General features: G+C 38.1%; 1 protein-coding gene across 1 annotated transcript in view; it reads right to left on the bottom strand.

Annotated features, from left to right (window-relative positions):
• The window catches only part of LOC110461251, a 31,019-nt gene extending 25,234 nt beyond the window's left edge, over window positions 1-5,785 (bottom strand). Inside the window, exons 1-2 of the mRNA XM_021514656.1 lie at window positions 5,580-5,785; window positions 1,340-1,569 (exon numbers count right to left, since the gene is read on the bottom strand). Of these exons, the coding sequence (XP_021370331.1) occupies window positions 1,340-1,569; window positions 5,580-5,661 (312 nt within the window). The 5' untranslated portion in view covers window positions 5,662-5,785. The remainder of the gene's footprint in view (window positions 1-1,339; window positions 1,570-5,579) is intronic.
• Window positions 5,786-18,558: the final 12,773 nt, after the last annotated feature.

Below are 18,558 nucleotides of genomic sequence, written 5' to 3'. Positions count from 1 at the left end.
TGGCTATCCAGAACATTCGCATGTGTTTTTTAGACTAAGAACTTAATTAAAAAAAAAGAAAAAACGACCTTATAATACAACATACCTTTCCTTTAGAATCTAAAAAATATATATTAAGGTCAGATTTGTCAGCATTGTGCATTTTTCTTTAGCGTTCGATTTAGACACATAACGTGCATATAATTCGGAATGATCATTACGACACAAGAAACATAAAATGATCACAACCTTACATAAGTGTGATTTTCCCCCAGAAATGTTCCTAGCATTGCCATACTCAACATGTGGTGTATGTTATAAAGACTATTAGAAGTTGGTCCTTGAAGTGAAGTAATATAAAACACTCTCATCACTCTCTCGCCTTTACTGGACGAACCATTCTAGTGTTTCAGAGGGAGTAACTCTACAGTTTTTTGCCCGTTCGATTTCGCATGTTGTGTTTACACTGAGAAACAGTTCTCTCGGGATTGCAAGAGATTGCAAGAATGTTCAAGATCAATGAAACAATGAATACGAGTTACATACATCTCTGTTTTTCACTAGATGCTTTATCACAGAGGCCAAACCGATGTTCACCCTCCCCACAGTCAAACCTTTAGTATAACAACTTCTTCTACCCCTGTTTATCAAAGCAGGCTTTTAGTAGGTTATGATAAGTCCGTGTTTGTTTATAAACCTCAGAATTACGTACCGTCATGGTATGAAGTCTTTCTCCTTGTCAAGATTCTAGAGTAATGTATATTTGACACGATGTCGACAATTCGAATCTTATTGTTAATAATACTAGCTATACAAATATTACTATATATGGTGAAATTAATAACGGAGAGTCACTAGAAACGAAGAAAGGACCGACCTATTTAGAATTTTGTTTGTAGATACAGAAAAAAGCATATCGCCTTTTCGTCAATTTAGAAACCACCAGGTCAAAAGGACTAAACCATGGAGCACATCCATGACAAAACTGTCCCGAATCATTGTAGAATATAGTGAAAAGGTAAAACAAAATCATAAAACCCTTTATGATGTTCTAAATTTTAAAATGTTGGTTTCTACAGATAATCTATTCGTAAACTAATATTTCATGTTAACCATGTCAGATCAATGTCCAGCCCCAAGGCCACGTCCAGCCTCGAGGACTGATGGCCAACCAGCAAAGTCGACCACCTTGTTGCGTAACATTATCATTGGAAATACGAAGGCTATTTGGAACTGGATATATTCCCTGTCGTGGTATTGAGGCTTTCTGACACAGAAATAGAACTCCTGATATAAAATTCTACTATTCAATTAAGATCGAGCTCAGACGCACCCATTGCATCTAGTGCTTTTTACTCACCCTAGCTGGAGTGGTAAGGTTAATTCCATAGTACTCTACATCCGCTGAACAATCTACAAACTCAAAGCTTAGGATTTCCACGCAAACGTAATGATCCCTCACAGACGTTCTTTTGCTAAAGTCCATAATGCAATTCCGAATCGTTGATCCATTCCATCGGTAATATGTCGGCTTTTCGTTGGCGAAATTTGATCTGTAGGCCGTACATGACTCTCTGTTGTATAATACAGCTGTAATAGAAAGATTGTATGGGCAATTTGTCTGTAATGGTACTATTTTAAATAGTAATATAATAATATCAGAGACTGATGGAAAAGATGAAAATAAAATGCATTGCCTACGGAACAATTTCAATTCATTTTGAAAGTATGGTTATTTTTTTTTATATCAAATATAATACAATATGTACTGAATAATTCTGTTTTTTTTTAAAGTTTAGGCATCAGGTATACGGCTTGTTGTTGATACCATGGAAAGGCAAGTATGACTTATAATTTGATAATTTAGCTTAAAATATTGGAAGTGTGCATAGGCAAATACATCTCCAGCACAAACGCAGGCATACACACATAGGGAGATATTAGCCAGGTGGCATAGGACTAGTATCGTAGTTAGCGCCTGATAAGGCAGCTCCTGTGAATTCCTCAAAAAATGTATATCCTAATTGTATTAATTGTATATATATGTACTGTAAAGCGCTTTAGAGTGGCTTATGTAAGCTGGATAGGGCGCTATATCAAATGCTGTATATTATTATTATTATTATTATTTGATTAAAGTATCATTGAAAAAGACAATTTTGATACATATTTATATACATAATATTTTGGTTTAAGTATTGTCATCACGCAAGAGCATTGCTATAACTGACAGTAACTGTTATAAAACAGTTAAACCATAACATAATCTATATGATATTCAGTCTATATTGATAATTAAGTTACACCTAGAAATACAGAAAATTGCATTTCTTTTATTTTATTTTTAGAAAAAGTGTTTTTTTCTTTCACTTAAATTATATCCCTTTAATAATAAATCGATATATATAACATTTCAAATTGGATTGCAAAAATAAACCCTCTTGTGAATTAAGGAACACAAAGTTGTATACGGGGGTGGGAATGAGACCTCACAAATACAATTCAAATATAATAGACTTAACCTTGTGAACATTTACGATACGGTAGTGGTATTATGTTATATCAAGTATATACACTGTGATACATAACAGAATAACTGATCAATACAATTTACAGTCTGAATAAAATCGTCCCCGTGATAAACACTCTTCAGAGATGATTGAAATAGTCGCTCTTAGTCTCAAACGGGACCATCTCTGCTAAAATCAATTAGTTATCGTGCTGTTTGTTTCCTAAGGGGTGTGAGGCAAATGGATAATATCTGAGAAGAAGTTACACCCCCTCGCTCATAGAGAAGATACATGGACCGAAGGTTTATTGTGACCCATTTTTCGCTGACCGTAAGGTGGCAGGGTCAGTAAATATTTGACTTTGCTGGGTAACCGTTATCAAGACACATTTGATAAACCGATACATGATTGCATTGTATAACACCGCCAAGAGGAACTAATTTAGGAAAGTATCAACGAGTCTCACTCTGTGCTTGACCCATGAATAATCAATCCATAATTACAAATATGATCGGTTAATAAATACCGTAATCATTTGTCTGAAACAAAATTCATTTGTTTTGTTTAGACATAACGACATCGTTAATTAGCGGTGGCCAACACCGAATCGATGGTGTTCGCCCTGTGGGACAGCGTTACTGCCAACTCACAGGCACCGCAAACGATAACGGTAGTTCATCAGACAGCGGCACCGATTTCAACAGCACTTTTTTTAGATGATCAAAGTGGAATGTTTAAAAAGATACATTATTACTGCTGAAATATTTCTCTTCTCTGTTAAAAAACGCCACCTTAATTGTTCTATAACCCAACTCATACTTCAAGTGATCGAAATTGTAAGTGATTTGATAACATATTTTCTCACGTTTTCGTCAAAACCGCAAGCGTCAACTCATTGAGAGAGCTTTAAACGACAACAATCATGATCTGACCCAATTTAACACATTCATTATTTTATCTGATTAACTAATGTGTTATGATGATTTTTTCCCCACAATTAACTATTCTCATTTCATTATCCTTAGTAGCACTTGAGCTATTTTATGATATGATCCATCATTGGCGTGTTACGATCTAATAGACTAACAATAACTCTGCTCTGTTATGGTCTGGCTCAACAATTCGAAACATCTCTGGTATTTTTTAAGAGCTAAACCATCTTACAATTCCTATATGATATTATGATCTGATGGACAAATATTATGGACTTATGGACCATTTACATTTTTGCTATTTTATGATCTTATAGACCTTTTTACACCGGTGCTATATTTTGATCCGATGGACTAGTTACATCTCTGCTAATTTATGATTTTATAGACTATAGTTACACCTCTGTTGTATTATGATCTGATGGACTAATATTATGAACTTATGGACCATTTACATCTTTGCTATATTATGATCTTATAGACTTTTTACACCGGTGCTATATTTTGATCCGATGGACTAGTTACATCTCTGATAATTTATGATTGTATAGACTATAGTTACACCTCTGTTGTATTATGATCTGATGGACGAATTACACTCGGCCTGATATATTATGAACTGATGGACAAATTACACTTCGGCCTGATATATTATGAACTGCTAGACTATTATTCATATTCTGCTATGTTATGATCCGATGGACTAAAAACACCTGCGCTATATTATGATATTATTGGCTACAATAACACCTCAGCTATATTATGATCTTATTGACAATAATAACACCTATTGAAAGGAAAGTGTTTAGGGGCAGAAGAATAGCGGTCTCTGTTACAGAATAAGACCCAATAGAAATACGAGCGATATGTCATGCTATGAGCATTATGAGCATCGAGTTACACGTGTAAAATATCATGATACGCGTACCTACTAGTAACAGTGTTTGTTTTTAATTCTTATACTCTTTGATAAGTAACTGAAAGTGTAAAAATATGTCAATACTTTGTAACACAAGATAACCGTTTTTCGCTTTTTGTTCATACAAAAGTGACCCATGCAAGGCATTTGCATTAACTTAAATTTGAGATTTACATGGCAGGTTTCGTCGATGAAACAGTAGACGCTTACCCTTCCGGAACACCTTGACTTATTATCCTTATATTTTTTTCAAATGTTTTTTTTTTAAAACTATGGTTTTGTTGACACAACTTCGGCATTGTNTTTTTTTTTTTTTTTTTTTTTTTTTTTTTAAAAAAAATAAAAAAATATCACACTATTCAAAACATACGTCAGAATAACTTCTCTACATAAGTACAAACAATCCAGATATTATTTCTGAATAAACTTAAGCATTCAGTATGCGCCAGATGACAATAAGATAAATCTGAGCCACTGCTATATACTGTATACATGTACATGTGGTATAGTGTTAGTTAAGTGTCTATCTGATATCATCGCGAGGGGTTTATAGAGTTCCAAATTAAGGATTAACCTTTTCAATCTTTTAAAATGTGTGATGGTATCTCTCAAACATGACAATTCGAAGAGTCAGTAGAATTATATTTATATCATACAAGTTGTGTATGTACAGGCAACGAAATAAGAAACAACTAACCGACAAATTGTAAAACACTATATGTAGATCATGGGATTGTCGGAACGAGGCACTTTTAAAACAAACTGTAAAAAAAAACCACTTGTATATATGATAATATGACAAGTTCAAGTTTTCGAGAGTTACGTTACCAGCACAATAACACGTTTATAAGAGGCACATTACTGTCAAATGTTAATAAACTTGTATGTAAACAATATGAATAGTCAACAATGATCGCCTAACCTAATGTAATACGTTTGTATATAGAAAGTAGAGTAAGCCATTAAAAGTGACCTAACTAACACACTATATCCGACTAAGTGACGTAGCTTATACAGCGATTGGAAACGGAATGATGATATTTACATAGAAACTGCACCAATCGAAGTATTTTTGGGATATTACTATGCTATTTCATTTATTTTCAAATTACTAGGTAATTACCATCAACCTAACAAGACAAGTAGTTATATATACATATGTGTTTTTTACGGGACTTCCCGCTGGTTAATTGACTTCAGAAAACGTGTTATTTATGAATGGAGATGGTAAGCACTCACCTTCACCTGTTACAAATATTGGTCCGATGCTCAACGATATATAGAACATGGCCACACACAGAAACTGGACACAGTCCATCATTCATGGAATCCTTTCTCGAATGGCAAGCACTTCCGCCGGACTATCGATACTTGGGTAAGACCTCACATGTCGTGTTAATATACGCTTCTCACTAGAACAACGGCGGGAGGCTCACCATCACTACGGCCCGATACACAGAGAATCGGCTCCATCACGTGACCCGGGACATAAAGAAGTCCCCAGTCCCAACTGTTGTTCCTATTTTATTCATTCAATGCCTGAAAATAGAATTACGATGCTCGAAACATATACCACGATTCAATATGGCGAAGTGACATACATCTCTAACCTAAAATATGATCACCGATATAAATATGAAATCCTATTTTCAATATAATTTTTTGTAAGAGAATTGCCTACAATCCCTGGCGGGACTCTTTGTCTAAGACTCAAGTCTCCGTATATTGTATACGTAAGCTAACTCAATCTAATATCCGAGTTTATTAGTTTGCATGCATTTTCATCTATCATGCGTCTATTAATTAGATAAGTGAACTCCCCACAGTGAGCTATCTGAATTAGCGAGGGCCTCTCCAGTCTCTCGTGTCTCGTGCTATCTCGTGAATGTATTGACGAAACTCAACATAATGTGTGCTAATGTTCTCCACACAGTTCTCTTGAGGGCGCCATTGATTATGATGGCCGTTTTATTACGTCACTTCCTCCCAAACTTCATCAACATAATTATGGTCACAGTAGATTTGAGCAGGACAACATCTGGTCATTAAATGATTTTATTTATTTCGGCGAAATAATTCAATCCTTTTCTCGCCCTTCTAATATATAATGTGAAAAGTTAGAAATCCTTGGTGAACAAATATTCTTAAATTATCAAAATGTATAACTAAATTTATTTCTATTAAAGGAGCCGAGGTTAAACTTCTGGATTGACTTTTATATCACATTTTCAAGAATATCTGCGACTCTCCGTATGCTATCATGGTATATCTGACCATTGTTTTTAGCGCCATTGTTTTAATCAAATACTATTGCAGTATTACACATTTAGTAAATTAATTGTCTTCAATGCAACGTTTAATTGTCGTGACGTCATGTTTAATGTCACAGTGTGCGCTATAGAGGGTCTGGGGTTTTATATTTAGCAATTACCATGATTTAGTGCTCTAGAATAAGCGTGAAAACCTCTCAGATATCATCACTTTCAAAATAAAGCATAAATAAGAAACAAATATATTAAAGTACACTACTGTTCTTTCCGTGTTGAAAAAGTGTACATGTCACAGTTGATTAGCCTCTCCAAGTGATGTAGCTATGCTATGTATGTTGATGACTTTTGTTTAAACTGAATATTTTTTCTGCTTTAAAAATGCTTTTCAGAAGAAGGAGAAAAGAAAATATTCTTAGTTGAGGAACATTTCTATCGTTTTCACGTGATACTTTAACACATTATCAGTGTTTCGAAAGAAGCTCTTCACTACCAGCCTGTCTTGCATGCTTACTTATGAACCTGATTGTATAGTAGTGCTATTGAAATTCTTGAAAGATCCTTTGTTTCCACATTCAGATATTATAAAGAGACTTTATACCATGCCAAACAAGAAGGCTGACAGAAGTGAAATATCACAACGTCAACGTACAAAAGGAACCTCAAGCTGATGTACGAGGTGACACCAAAACACGAGCCCCCACACAAAAACTAGGATGTTATGCAACTTATATGACTTATTTGTCTTCCCCCTAAGAAAGTATGTCTGTTATCGACTTTCCCAGGTCTGGTTGATCATGGTAGATAGTGAAATATCATAGTACGAATTCAGGTTGTGATGGTGCCACCAGAAACATTTTAACGTTCATGTAGATGTAAGGATATACAGTGGAAAATACAGGCTGTGTTGTTTACTTATAACAGGACGAATATATCTAAAACAGGTCCATACCTAAAAGATTGCGTCGGGGAGCGAATCAATAATGAAAGGTAGACTCCATAACCAGGGGAAGGCTTGAATGATACCACTGAGGGAGGACTAATAAACGATAGAGATAGTAAAGTAGTAATGCTTGTCATAGAATAAATGTAACCTCACTATCATAGTATAGTACAGCGACAGCTAATTCATGTTGTAAACGCATTGTAGATATGCGTAGAGGATGCTCGTACATCGTGTAATATTGCATTTATAAAAGATGTTAAAAGATATAGTAAGCCAAAATAAATATCACTGCACCATATAGCTGTTTGCATATGCAAGGTCCAGTTGGTCTGATCTACCATTGAAACAGAAGGGGATGTGCATGAATGTAATTGCAAAGTAATAATTAGTAAAGTATGCCAATTAAGAACTGTGTCTCTCAAAAGCGATAGATGTAGCCATCAAGGTACGACAAACCTCGTCGACTAACAGACCAACAGCAGTCTAACAGCTTATGTTGTATCACAAATACGAAGATAGAGTATGTGATATTTTTGAATTCAAGATGCAGTATTTTGTTCAAAAGTATAAAATATAATGTTCATCAAATTATAAAAAAGTGTTGTCTACTTAAATCTTATTATGCGGACACCATTGTTGCGTGTGTGTTTATTTTTTCTTGACAGCAGTGTGCTGTTTAACAAAGCAATCTTATTTCTATTGGCGATAAGATATATTCATGTCCACGTTTTTCAGCTTTAGACAGAAACATACACCATGAAACTGGTGATATAAAATGTCGAGAAGTCAAAAGCTTTCACTTATCTGACTCTTTCTATATTGATTACGTCTGAATTTTAGGCTCATTGCGAAGACGTCATGTAAATACCACCCTTTATTTATTCATTTATGTGCACATTGCGATGATTATCTCCTTGCTTAATGTATGAAAATGATTGTAAGCCTTTGTTTTTGTTTCACAATTATAACTATTTCTATTATCCATATGTTGTAAAACGCTTTAGAGTAGTTTTACAAATTATATAGGGCGATATATAAATGTTGTATATTATTATTATTTATTATTATTATCATCAGCTTAATTCCGGTAAGTGGATACATAGAGCTATTTTACCCTTTTGAGAAAAATCTAGGAATCTGATTGGTTAAAATCTACTGTGTACCAAACCGCATTCGTAAATCTCAGGGGGTATACAAAAATCTCAGAGGGTATACGGTCATGTCACGTGATTCTCAGCAGTAATACGGTGGAATCACGTGATTTTACAAGGGGTATACGGGTCACGTTTCTTTGTATCTTGCGGCCGGGCAACGGGAGACAACTCGCATTCGTCGTCTGCTTCGCTGTTTACAAAACTGCAAGACGTTTCGCTTCGCATACTGATGAGGAAATACTCTTTGTTTCTATCATAAAAGACTCAAAGGGGTAATAAACTCGTTACACGGATTTTTGGTAGGGTATAAGGAATGGTATGATCCTACGGGATTTCGTATTTCCTGCGGCCTATCGGCCTCAGGAAATACGAAACCCTTTAGGGTCATACCATCCCGTATACCCTGCCAAAAATCCGTGTAACTAATAGTATCATACACTGTTTTTAAGTCCGTTATAAATTCATTTATTCATTCTCTCCTGTTTCCAGTGGGGGTGAAAAAAAGCATTTAAAAGTAAAATAGTAATAAAGACCAAACCATAGCGTAAAAACACAAAGACAAAATAAACATAAAAATGGGAATTATGGACAAAAATCTGGAAGTGGATCGGATGCTTAGAAAAGGGAAGTGCTTCCTGAACCACATGTGGCACCTAACAAATACAGGAGTATATGGATGTTATTTGATATACATTTTTTTTTCTGGTGATACTTTTACGACACAGGGTGGGTGACTGCTGCTGGACTGTCAGTCGATCGCTGGACTGTGACTGGACTGTGGGTCGCTTAAAACGTGATGCCAGCCAGAAGTTCTTGATTTTGTTTTGTTATCCCGGAACGCCTGATTTTATTCTCTTAGAAGTTCTTCTTTGCCCTCCATATAAGTTTTTTCCTATGTTCATATTTTGCACTAATTCTATCCATTTTGAGTTGATGGTTTTGTTGACAATTCGGTATTCTCTTGCTTTTTTCCACACTCGGCAGACCCTGTTCTTCTCTTCTCTCTGTTTCCCACACTCGGCAGACCCTGTTCTTCTCTTCTCTATGCTTTCCACACTCGGCAGACCCTATTTTTTCTCTTCTCTATGTTTTCCACACTCGGCAGACCCTGTTCTTCTCTTTTCGATACTTTCCACACTCAGCAGACGCTGTTCTTCTCTTCTCTATCCTTTCCACACTCGGCAGACCCTGTTCTTCTCTTCTCTATGTTTTCAAACAATCGGCAGACCCTGTTCTTCTCTTCTCTATTCTTTCCACACTCGACAGACCCTGTTCTTCTCTTCTCTATGCTTTCCATACTCGCCGGCGCTGTTCTTCTCTTCTCTATATTTTCAAACACTCGGCAGACCCTGTTCTTCCCATCTTTATGCTTTCCACACTTCGGCAGACCCTGTTCTTCTTATCTCTATGTTTTCCATATTCGGCAGACCAGACCCTATTCTTCTCTTCTCATTGTTTTCCACACTCGGCAGACCCTATTCTTCTTTTCTCTATGTTTTCCACACTCGGCAGACCCTGTTCTTTTCTTCTCTATGTTTTTCACACTCGGCAGACCCTGTTCTTCTCTTCTCTATGTTTTCCACACTAGGCAGACCCTGTTCTTCTCTTCTCTATGTTTTCCACAATCGGCAGACCCTATCCTTATCTTCTCTATATTTTCCACAATCGGCAGACCCCGTTCCTCTCTTACCTATGCTTTCCACACTCGGCAGACCCTATTCGTCTCTTCTCTATGTTTTCCACACTCGGCAGACCCTGTTTTTCTCTTCTCTTTGCTTTCCACACTTCGCCAGACCCTGTTTTCTCTTCTCTATGCTTTCCACACTTCGCCAGACCCTGTTTTCTCTTCTCTATGTTTTCCACAGTCGGCAGACGCTATTCTTCTCTTCTCTATACTTTCCACAGTCGGCAGACCCTGTTCTTCTCTTCTCTATGTTTTTCATACTCGGCAGACCCTGTTTTCTCTTCTCTATGCTTTCCACACTTCGCCAGACCCTGTTTTCTCTTCTCTATGTTTTCCACAGTCGGCAGACCCTATTCTTCTCTTCTCTATGCTTTCCACACCCGGCAGACCCTGTTCTTCTCTTCTCTATGCTTTACACACTTCGCCAAACCATGTTATTCTCTTCTCTATGATTTCCACACTCGGCAGACCTATTCTTCTCTTCTCTATGTTTGCCACACTCGGCAGACCCTGTTCTTTTCTTCTCTATGTTTTCCACACTCGGCAGACCCTGTTCTTCTCTTCTGTATGTTTTTCCACACTCGGCAGACCCTGTTCTTCTCTTCTCTATGTTTTCCACACTCGGCAGACCCTGTTCTTCTCTTCTCTATACTTTCCATACTTCGCCAAACCATGTTATTCTCTTCTCTATGTTTTCCACACTCGGCAGACCCCGTTCTTCTCTTCTCTATGCTTTCCACACTTCGCCAAACCATGTTATTCTCTTCTCTATGATTTCCACATTCGGCAGACCTTATTCTTCTCTTCTCTATATTTGCCACACTCGGCAGACCCTATTCTTATCTTCTTTATGTTTTCCACACTCGGCAGACCCTGTTATTTTTTTCTGTATGTTTTCCACACTCGGCAGACCCTGTTCTTCTCTTCTCTATACTTTCCACACTTCGCCAAACCATGTTATTCTCTTCTGTTTGTTTTCAACACTCGGCAGACCCTGTCCTTCTCTTCTCTGTTTTCCACACTCGGCAGACCCTGTTCTTCTCTTCTCTATGTTTTCCACACTAGGCAGACCCTGTTCTTCTCTTCTCTATGTTTTCCACAATCGGCAGACCCTATCCTTATCTTCTCTATATTTTCCACAATCGGCAGACCCCGTTCCTCTCTTATCTATGCTTTCCACACTCGGCAGACCCTATTCGTCTCTTCTCTATGTTTTCCACACTCGGCAGACCCTGTTTTTCTCTTCTCTTTGCTTTCCACACTTCGCCAGACCCTGTTTTCTCTTCTCTATGCTTTCCACACTTCGCCAGACCCTGTTTTCTCTTCTCTATGTTTTCCACAGTCGGCAGACGCTATTCTTCTCTTCTCTCTACTTTCCACAGTCGGCAGACCCTGTTCTTCTCTTCTCTATGTTTTTCATACTCGCCAGACCCTGTTTTCTCTTCTCTATGCTTTCCACACTTCGCCAGACCCTGTTTTCTCTTCTCTATGTTTTCCACAGTCGGCAGACCCTATTCTTCTCTTCTCTATGCTTTCCACACCCGGCAGACCCTGTTCTTCTCTTCTCTATGCTTTACACACTTCGCCAAACCATGTTATTCTCTTCTCTATGATTTCCACACTCGGCAGACCTATTCTTCTCTTCTCTATGTTTGCCACACTCGGCAGACCCTGTTCTTTTCTTCTCTATGTTTTCCACACTCGGCAGACCCTGTTCTTCTCTTCTGTATGTTTTTCCACACTCGGCAGACCCTGTTCTTCTCTTCTCTATGTTTTCCACACTCGGCAGACCCTGTTCTTCTCTTCTCTATACTTTCCATACTTCGCCAAACCATGTTATTCTCTTCTCTATGTTTTCCACACTCGGCAGACCCCGTTCTTCTCTTCTCTATGCTTTCCACACTTCGCCAAACCATGTTATTCTCTTCTCTATGATTTCCACATTCGGCAGACCTTATTCTTCTCTTCTCTATATTTGCCACACTCGGCAGACCCTATTCTTATCTTCTTTATGTTTTCCACACTCGGCAGACCCTGTTATTTTTTTCTGTATGTTTTCCACACTCGGCAGACCCTGTTCTTCTCTTCTCTATACTTTCCACACTTCGCCAAACCATGTTATTCTCTTCTGTTTGTTTTCAACACTCGGCAGACCCTGTCCTTCTCTTCTCTGTTTTCCACACTCGGCAGACCCTGTTCTTCTCTTCTCTATGTTTTCCACACTAGGCAGACCCTGTTCTTCTCTTCTCTATGTTTTCCACAATCGGCAGACCCTATCCTTATCTTCTCTATATTTTCCACAATCGGCAGACCCCGTTCCTCTCTTATCTATGCTTTCCACACTCGGCAGACCCTATTCGTCTCTTCTCTATGTTTTCCACACTCGGCAGACCCTGTTTTTCTCTTCTCTTTGCTTTCCACACTTCGCCAGACCCTGTTTTCTCTTCTCTATGCTTTCCACACTTCGCCAGACCCTGTTTTCTCTTCTCTATGTTTTCCACAGTCGGCAGACGCTATTCTTCTCTTCTCTATACTTTCCACAGTCGGCAGACCCTGTTCTTCTCTTCTCTATGTTTTTCATACTCGGCAGACCCTGTTTTCTCTTCTCTATGCTTTCCACACTTCGCCAGACCCTGTTTTCTCTTCTCTATGTTTTCCACAGTCGGCAGACCCTATTCTTCTCTTCTCTATGCTTTCCACACCCGGCAGACCCTGTTCTTCTCTTCTCTATGCTTTCCACACTTCGCCAAACCATGTTATTCTCTTCTCTATGATTTCCACACTCGGCAGACCTATTCTTCTCTTCTCTATGTTTGCCACACTCGGCAGACCCTGTTCTTCTCTTCTCTATACTTTCCACACTTCGTCAAACCATGTTATTCTCTTCTCTACATTTTTAAACACTCGGCAGACCCTGTTCTTCTCTTCTCTATGTTTTCCACACTCGGCAGACCCCGTTCTTCTCTTCTCTATGCTTTCCACACTCGGCAGAACCTGTTCTTATCTTCTCTATATTTTTAAACACTTGGCAGACCCTATTCTTCTCTTCTCTATGTTTTCCACACTCGGCAGACCCTGTTCTTCTCTTCTCTATATTTTCCACACTTGGCAGACCCTGTTCTTCTCTATGTTTTTCACACTTGGCAGACCCTGTTCTTTTCTTCTCTATGTTTTCCACACTCGGCAGACACTGTTCTTCTCTTCTCTATGATTTCCTCCACATTCGGCAGACCTTATTCTTCTCTTCTCTATATTTGCCACACTCGGCAGACCATATTCTTAACTTCTCTATGTTTTCCTCCCCATTCGGCAGACCTTCTTCTTCTCTTCTCTATATTTGCCACGCTCGGCAGACCCTGTTCTTCTTATCTCTATGTTTTCCACACTCGGCAGACCCTGTTCTTCTCTTCTCTAAATTTTCCACACTTGGCGGACCCTGTTCTTCTCTATGTTTTTCACACTCGGCAGACCCTGTTCTTTTCTTCTCTATGTTTTTCACACTCGGCAGACACTGTTCTTCTCTTCTCTATGTTCCACACTCGGTAGACCCTATTCTTCTCTTCTCAATGTTTGCCACACTCCGCAGACCCTGTTCTTCTCTTCTCTAAATTTTCCACACTTGGCAGACCCCGTTCTTCTCTTCTCTATGCTTTCCACACTCGGCAGACCCTGTTCTTTTTTTTCTCTATGTTTTCCACACTCGGCAGACCCTGTTCTTCTGTTTTCTATGTTTTCCACACTCGGCAGACCCTGTTATTCTCTTCTCTATGTTTTCCAAACTCGGCAGGACCTGTTCTTCTCTTCTCTATGTTTTTCCACACTCGGCAGACCCTGTTCTTCACTTCTCTATGCTTTCCACACTTGTCAAACCCCGTTCTTCTCTTCTCTATGCTTTCCATACTCGCCGGCGCTGTTCTTCTCTTCTTTATATTTTCAAAAACTCGGCAGACCCTGTTCTTCCCATCTTTATGCTTTCCACACTTCGGCAGACCCTGTTCTTCTTATCTCTATGTTTTCCATACTCGGCAGACCCTATTCTTCTCTTCTCTTTGTTTTCCACACTCGGCAGACCCTATTCTTCTTTTCTCTATGTTTTCCACACTCGGCAGACCATATTCTTCTCTTCTCTATGTTTTCCACACTCGGCAGACCCTGTTCTTCTCTTCTCTTTGTTTTCCACACTCGGCAGACCCTGTTCTTCTCTTCTCTACGTAGACAGCTTACAAGATACTGACGTATTAACAAAGAGATATAGAAGCTGTGTTAGCTAACACGATTACATACGTGTTAGGGATAATGCGGATGTATTCTATTACAGTATGGTACAATGTTGTTTTGGACTTTTATATTGTTTCATAATCAAGATATAAATCCGATGAATCTTTCCGTTTCGGCCATTGTAAAGACCTCGACATCATTTACAAGGATTACGAAATTTATTTCTCACTTACCTGTTGTGTTTTCCATTTTTTGTATCCAATAGCTTTTTTTCCAACAATACTGAGGTCGTCGTTGAGGAGACCATCGATAGGACTTTAACGCAAATTTGACAAAAACTCAAGAAATGAAGGCAGAGTCGATCGTAGCTTACGAGTTTCTGTCGCCTCATTTTTAAAATTAAACACTTACAACAAATGGTTCACAGTATATAAATTTACAGTCACACTGCTTCTCAGATAGAGTTAGTGCTAATGTATGACATGTCTTCTGTAGTTACTCAGCCAGTGATTCATTCAATGGGTTAAGTGGTATACCTTAATACGACGTTTACTATATATCCGACTTATTAAGTCCCCAAACGCCATGACGTTTTCTCTGGGATTTCTTGTCGGGTACTTTTTTTCATGAGTATTGATATGCATGTGTAGGTGTACAGAACACATTTTTTTGCCATGATCGGATATCAAACATGGCCTCTGATTGGTCGAACTTTTTATATTGTTCAAGTTTGATCAAATTCGATATGGAGGTGAATAACGGTACTGTAAACACAACGGCGACTTTTTTTCTGTTGGCAAGATGGCAGATTTAAACTGGTTTTAGTTACGAACGCGAGATAATAGTCTTGCTCTCTACTGAAGTATATTTACATCTCGAAATTGCGATGATTCTGAATATTTCAAAGATTACATTCAATGTGTTACATCAAAGCGGCAACGTTACAGCTGTCTCTAATACATTGCACCTCCGATAAGTAATATGTAAACACTAGCTTACAAAAGAATAACAACTGTTCCACGTATGATGCGGCATTCCACTCTATATTCGAGACGACAATATATAAAATGCATTCGAAGCTTAGTTGAGTCACTTCCCCTTGTACTGTACAGCTCATATTCGTTATTGAAACTCCAGATTTAGACCCTATGCAAGAACACTCTTGTTTATCTATTTTTCAATACATATCTTGTCGATGTTGTGCGAAAATGTTCCAAGGTTTTGACAGTTCTTACCTCATTTACTAAAAAAAATATTTAATCGCATAATCATATTGGAGAAATAGAACGACATTGAATCTGGTAAGTATGAGTATTCCTGTGAAGGATTTATTTCGGTTGAACTCTCGAGAGATAGTAGCACCAGATATATAAAAATACCAATAAGAAACTACCAAACTAATTCTAAACTAAAATCGACCTTCGTATCGTTCTAGGAAAAAGTATATTTTCCAATTAGATCATTAATGCGACCAAAAAAAATTGGTCAAAATCTTCATCATCCTGCAATTCTCGAAATCCTAGAGTAAAAGTAGATGGTCAGTTGGCTGCCGAAATCTATCACAGAAAGTTTATTTCGATAAGATTATATGAGAATAACCTCAATGAAATCTGCAATTGGTACATTGCTAAGCAATACTTAGTAAATAAGTAAAGGGCCTGTTTCCAGTAATGTTAATTCTCCATAGGAGCCTGCCCCCGTATAATTTCTGATCTAGCTCAACTACTGTTTTTTTCTTTTCCTAAGAATAATTTTACACCTTTCCGACACCCAGATTTCATAATTTCAGTGAAAATGTATTTTTATAAAGTTGTCAATTTCAGCATCAAAGACATAAGTTCGTAAATAAAAGAAGGTTATCTCGAAATTGTAATTCGCAACATAGTATAAATTTCTTTTGATAAATATTTCCAAAACATCGTGTTTATTCATAAAACATAAAAAAAATAATTCTCGGATGAAAATGCACTTGCAGAGACACAATTATGAAGAAAAATGCCATAAAATTGCAATTTTCTCCCGTTATATAGTTTTGGATGCAAATTTCCATCAGAAAATCGGATAGAGCTTTACTTGTTTCATATGTGTACCAAAAATCAGCTAATTCCATGTGGTGGAACGTTCTCATATCGCCGCCTGAATGTGGTTGTAAATTGAAAGAAAAGGGGAAATGAGTAACAACCTTGTCTGAAACCCTATTATATAGCTTATTATATACAAACTTTTATATTGAATATCAGAGCGGATATTTTCATGACAGTTTTATGATGTGTAACGACTAAATAAACAGTATCGATATAAAGATTTACACTGAGGACACCCTGATACATGAATACTGTTCTATCTCAAGTTGTCCTCTTCTGAATTTTCTGATCGTGTGGCCTTGTACATTTATCCGTATCTTCTTGTCTTTGTCTATACGTTTACGGAATCATTGACTCGACGCTAGCTATTCTTGTCTCACTTTCCTTGTTTTATTGTCCCATCTCCAAAGCGTTGTGGCTCTGTCAGGGTTGGGACCCTGACTTGTCTCACTTTCTTTGTGCCTGCCGACCACGCCACATCGAATAGATAGATTATCCATATGAAATACTTTATTTTGTTCTAAGTAATCAATCAATTCTGCGCTTCTTGGAGGTATTGAATGTGATTTATTATATTGTCTTGTTATTTTGTGTAATTAGTTGTTCGTTATTTATCACACATTTTCGCATAATTGTACCAAACTACTAAGTATTAGCTGTTTACAGCAATCATCGGTGGCTTGCTATTTTGTTACTTTATCGACGCTTCATAAACCAATCGTTATTGTTTCAAGATGGAGGGTAAATGTGTTGGAGAAGGGTGTCAAGTATACTTCAAGAAACGTAGTGGCAATAAGAACAGAAGTGCACGCAATGTAAATAGTCCACAATATAAATGGCTCCTAGATACGCTGGTGCAACAAGGATTGATGTCAGCAAAGGAACAAGCACTTATTTGCCAGAAGTGCTACATGAAGTATCTTCGGAACAAAAATCAGCCTGAACCTGAACCCGAGCAGAACCAGGAAATAGAGGAAGAAGACGACTCCCCGTCCCATATCCTGCCGTTGCTGACCCTTCATGATCTTTTGAATGGATCATCTTCACACAAAAAATGCTGTCTCTGTCTTGTTACCTTTGCAAGAAATGGAACAAAATCATCAGTCTTACCAAAACGTGCAAGACATCACCTGATCTATTCACACAAACTGTGGTGTCCCACCTCATCCCGCGTCTGCTCCATTCACCTTATTGGTAACGACTTAGATCCGTCTACAGAGGTTGTCCTTGATGGTAGAGGTTCCTTGGAATCTCAGTTACCATCAAAATCGTCCGAAATCATTAATGACCTCCTAGAGGTGTCGCACGTCCTTTCACAGAACCAGTCTGCGTTTACAATAAGCTTTTCTTCTCTTGATGACTCGGCATGCATGGCCTGGACAGGTTGGTCCAAAGATCAGTTCCTCGAAATCCACTCGCACTGTTCCCCATATCTTTCATCTGGTATATATACCAAGACTACACACGATGCTCTATTACTGTTCTGGGTAAAACTGAAAACCGACATTTCCTGGAGTCAGTGTTCTTCTCTTTTTGGAATTTCCAAGTCAAGTGTGTCCAAAACTTTCCACTCCATAGTACAGGCATTAGACACATCGATAGTCCCACAATTTCTAGGTCCGGATCACTTGACAAGAGAACAGTTGCTCGGGCACAATACTGTCTTTTCAGAAGCATTTTTTGGAGATAAAGCCACTGCCATATTAGATGGCACCTATATTTATATCCAGAAAAGCTCCGACCACAAGCTCCAGAGAATGTCCTACTGTGGCCAGAAGAAGAGAAACTATCTCAAATTCATGAGCATCGCCTTACCAGATGGCTACATTCTGGACACAGTAGGACCATTCACTGGCAGCGAAAAT

This window comes from Mizuhopecten yessoensis, unplaced genomic scaffold, assembly GCF_002113885.1.
Source record: "Mizuhopecten yessoensis strain PY_sf001 unplaced genomic scaffold, ASM211388v2 scaffold10591, whole genome shotgun sequence".
Taxonomy (NCBI): Eukaryota; Metazoa; Mollusca; class Bivalvia; order Pectinida; family Pectinidae; genus Mizuhopecten; species Mizuhopecten yessoensis.
This window is presented reverse-complemented; position numbering and strand designations above follow the sequence as displayed.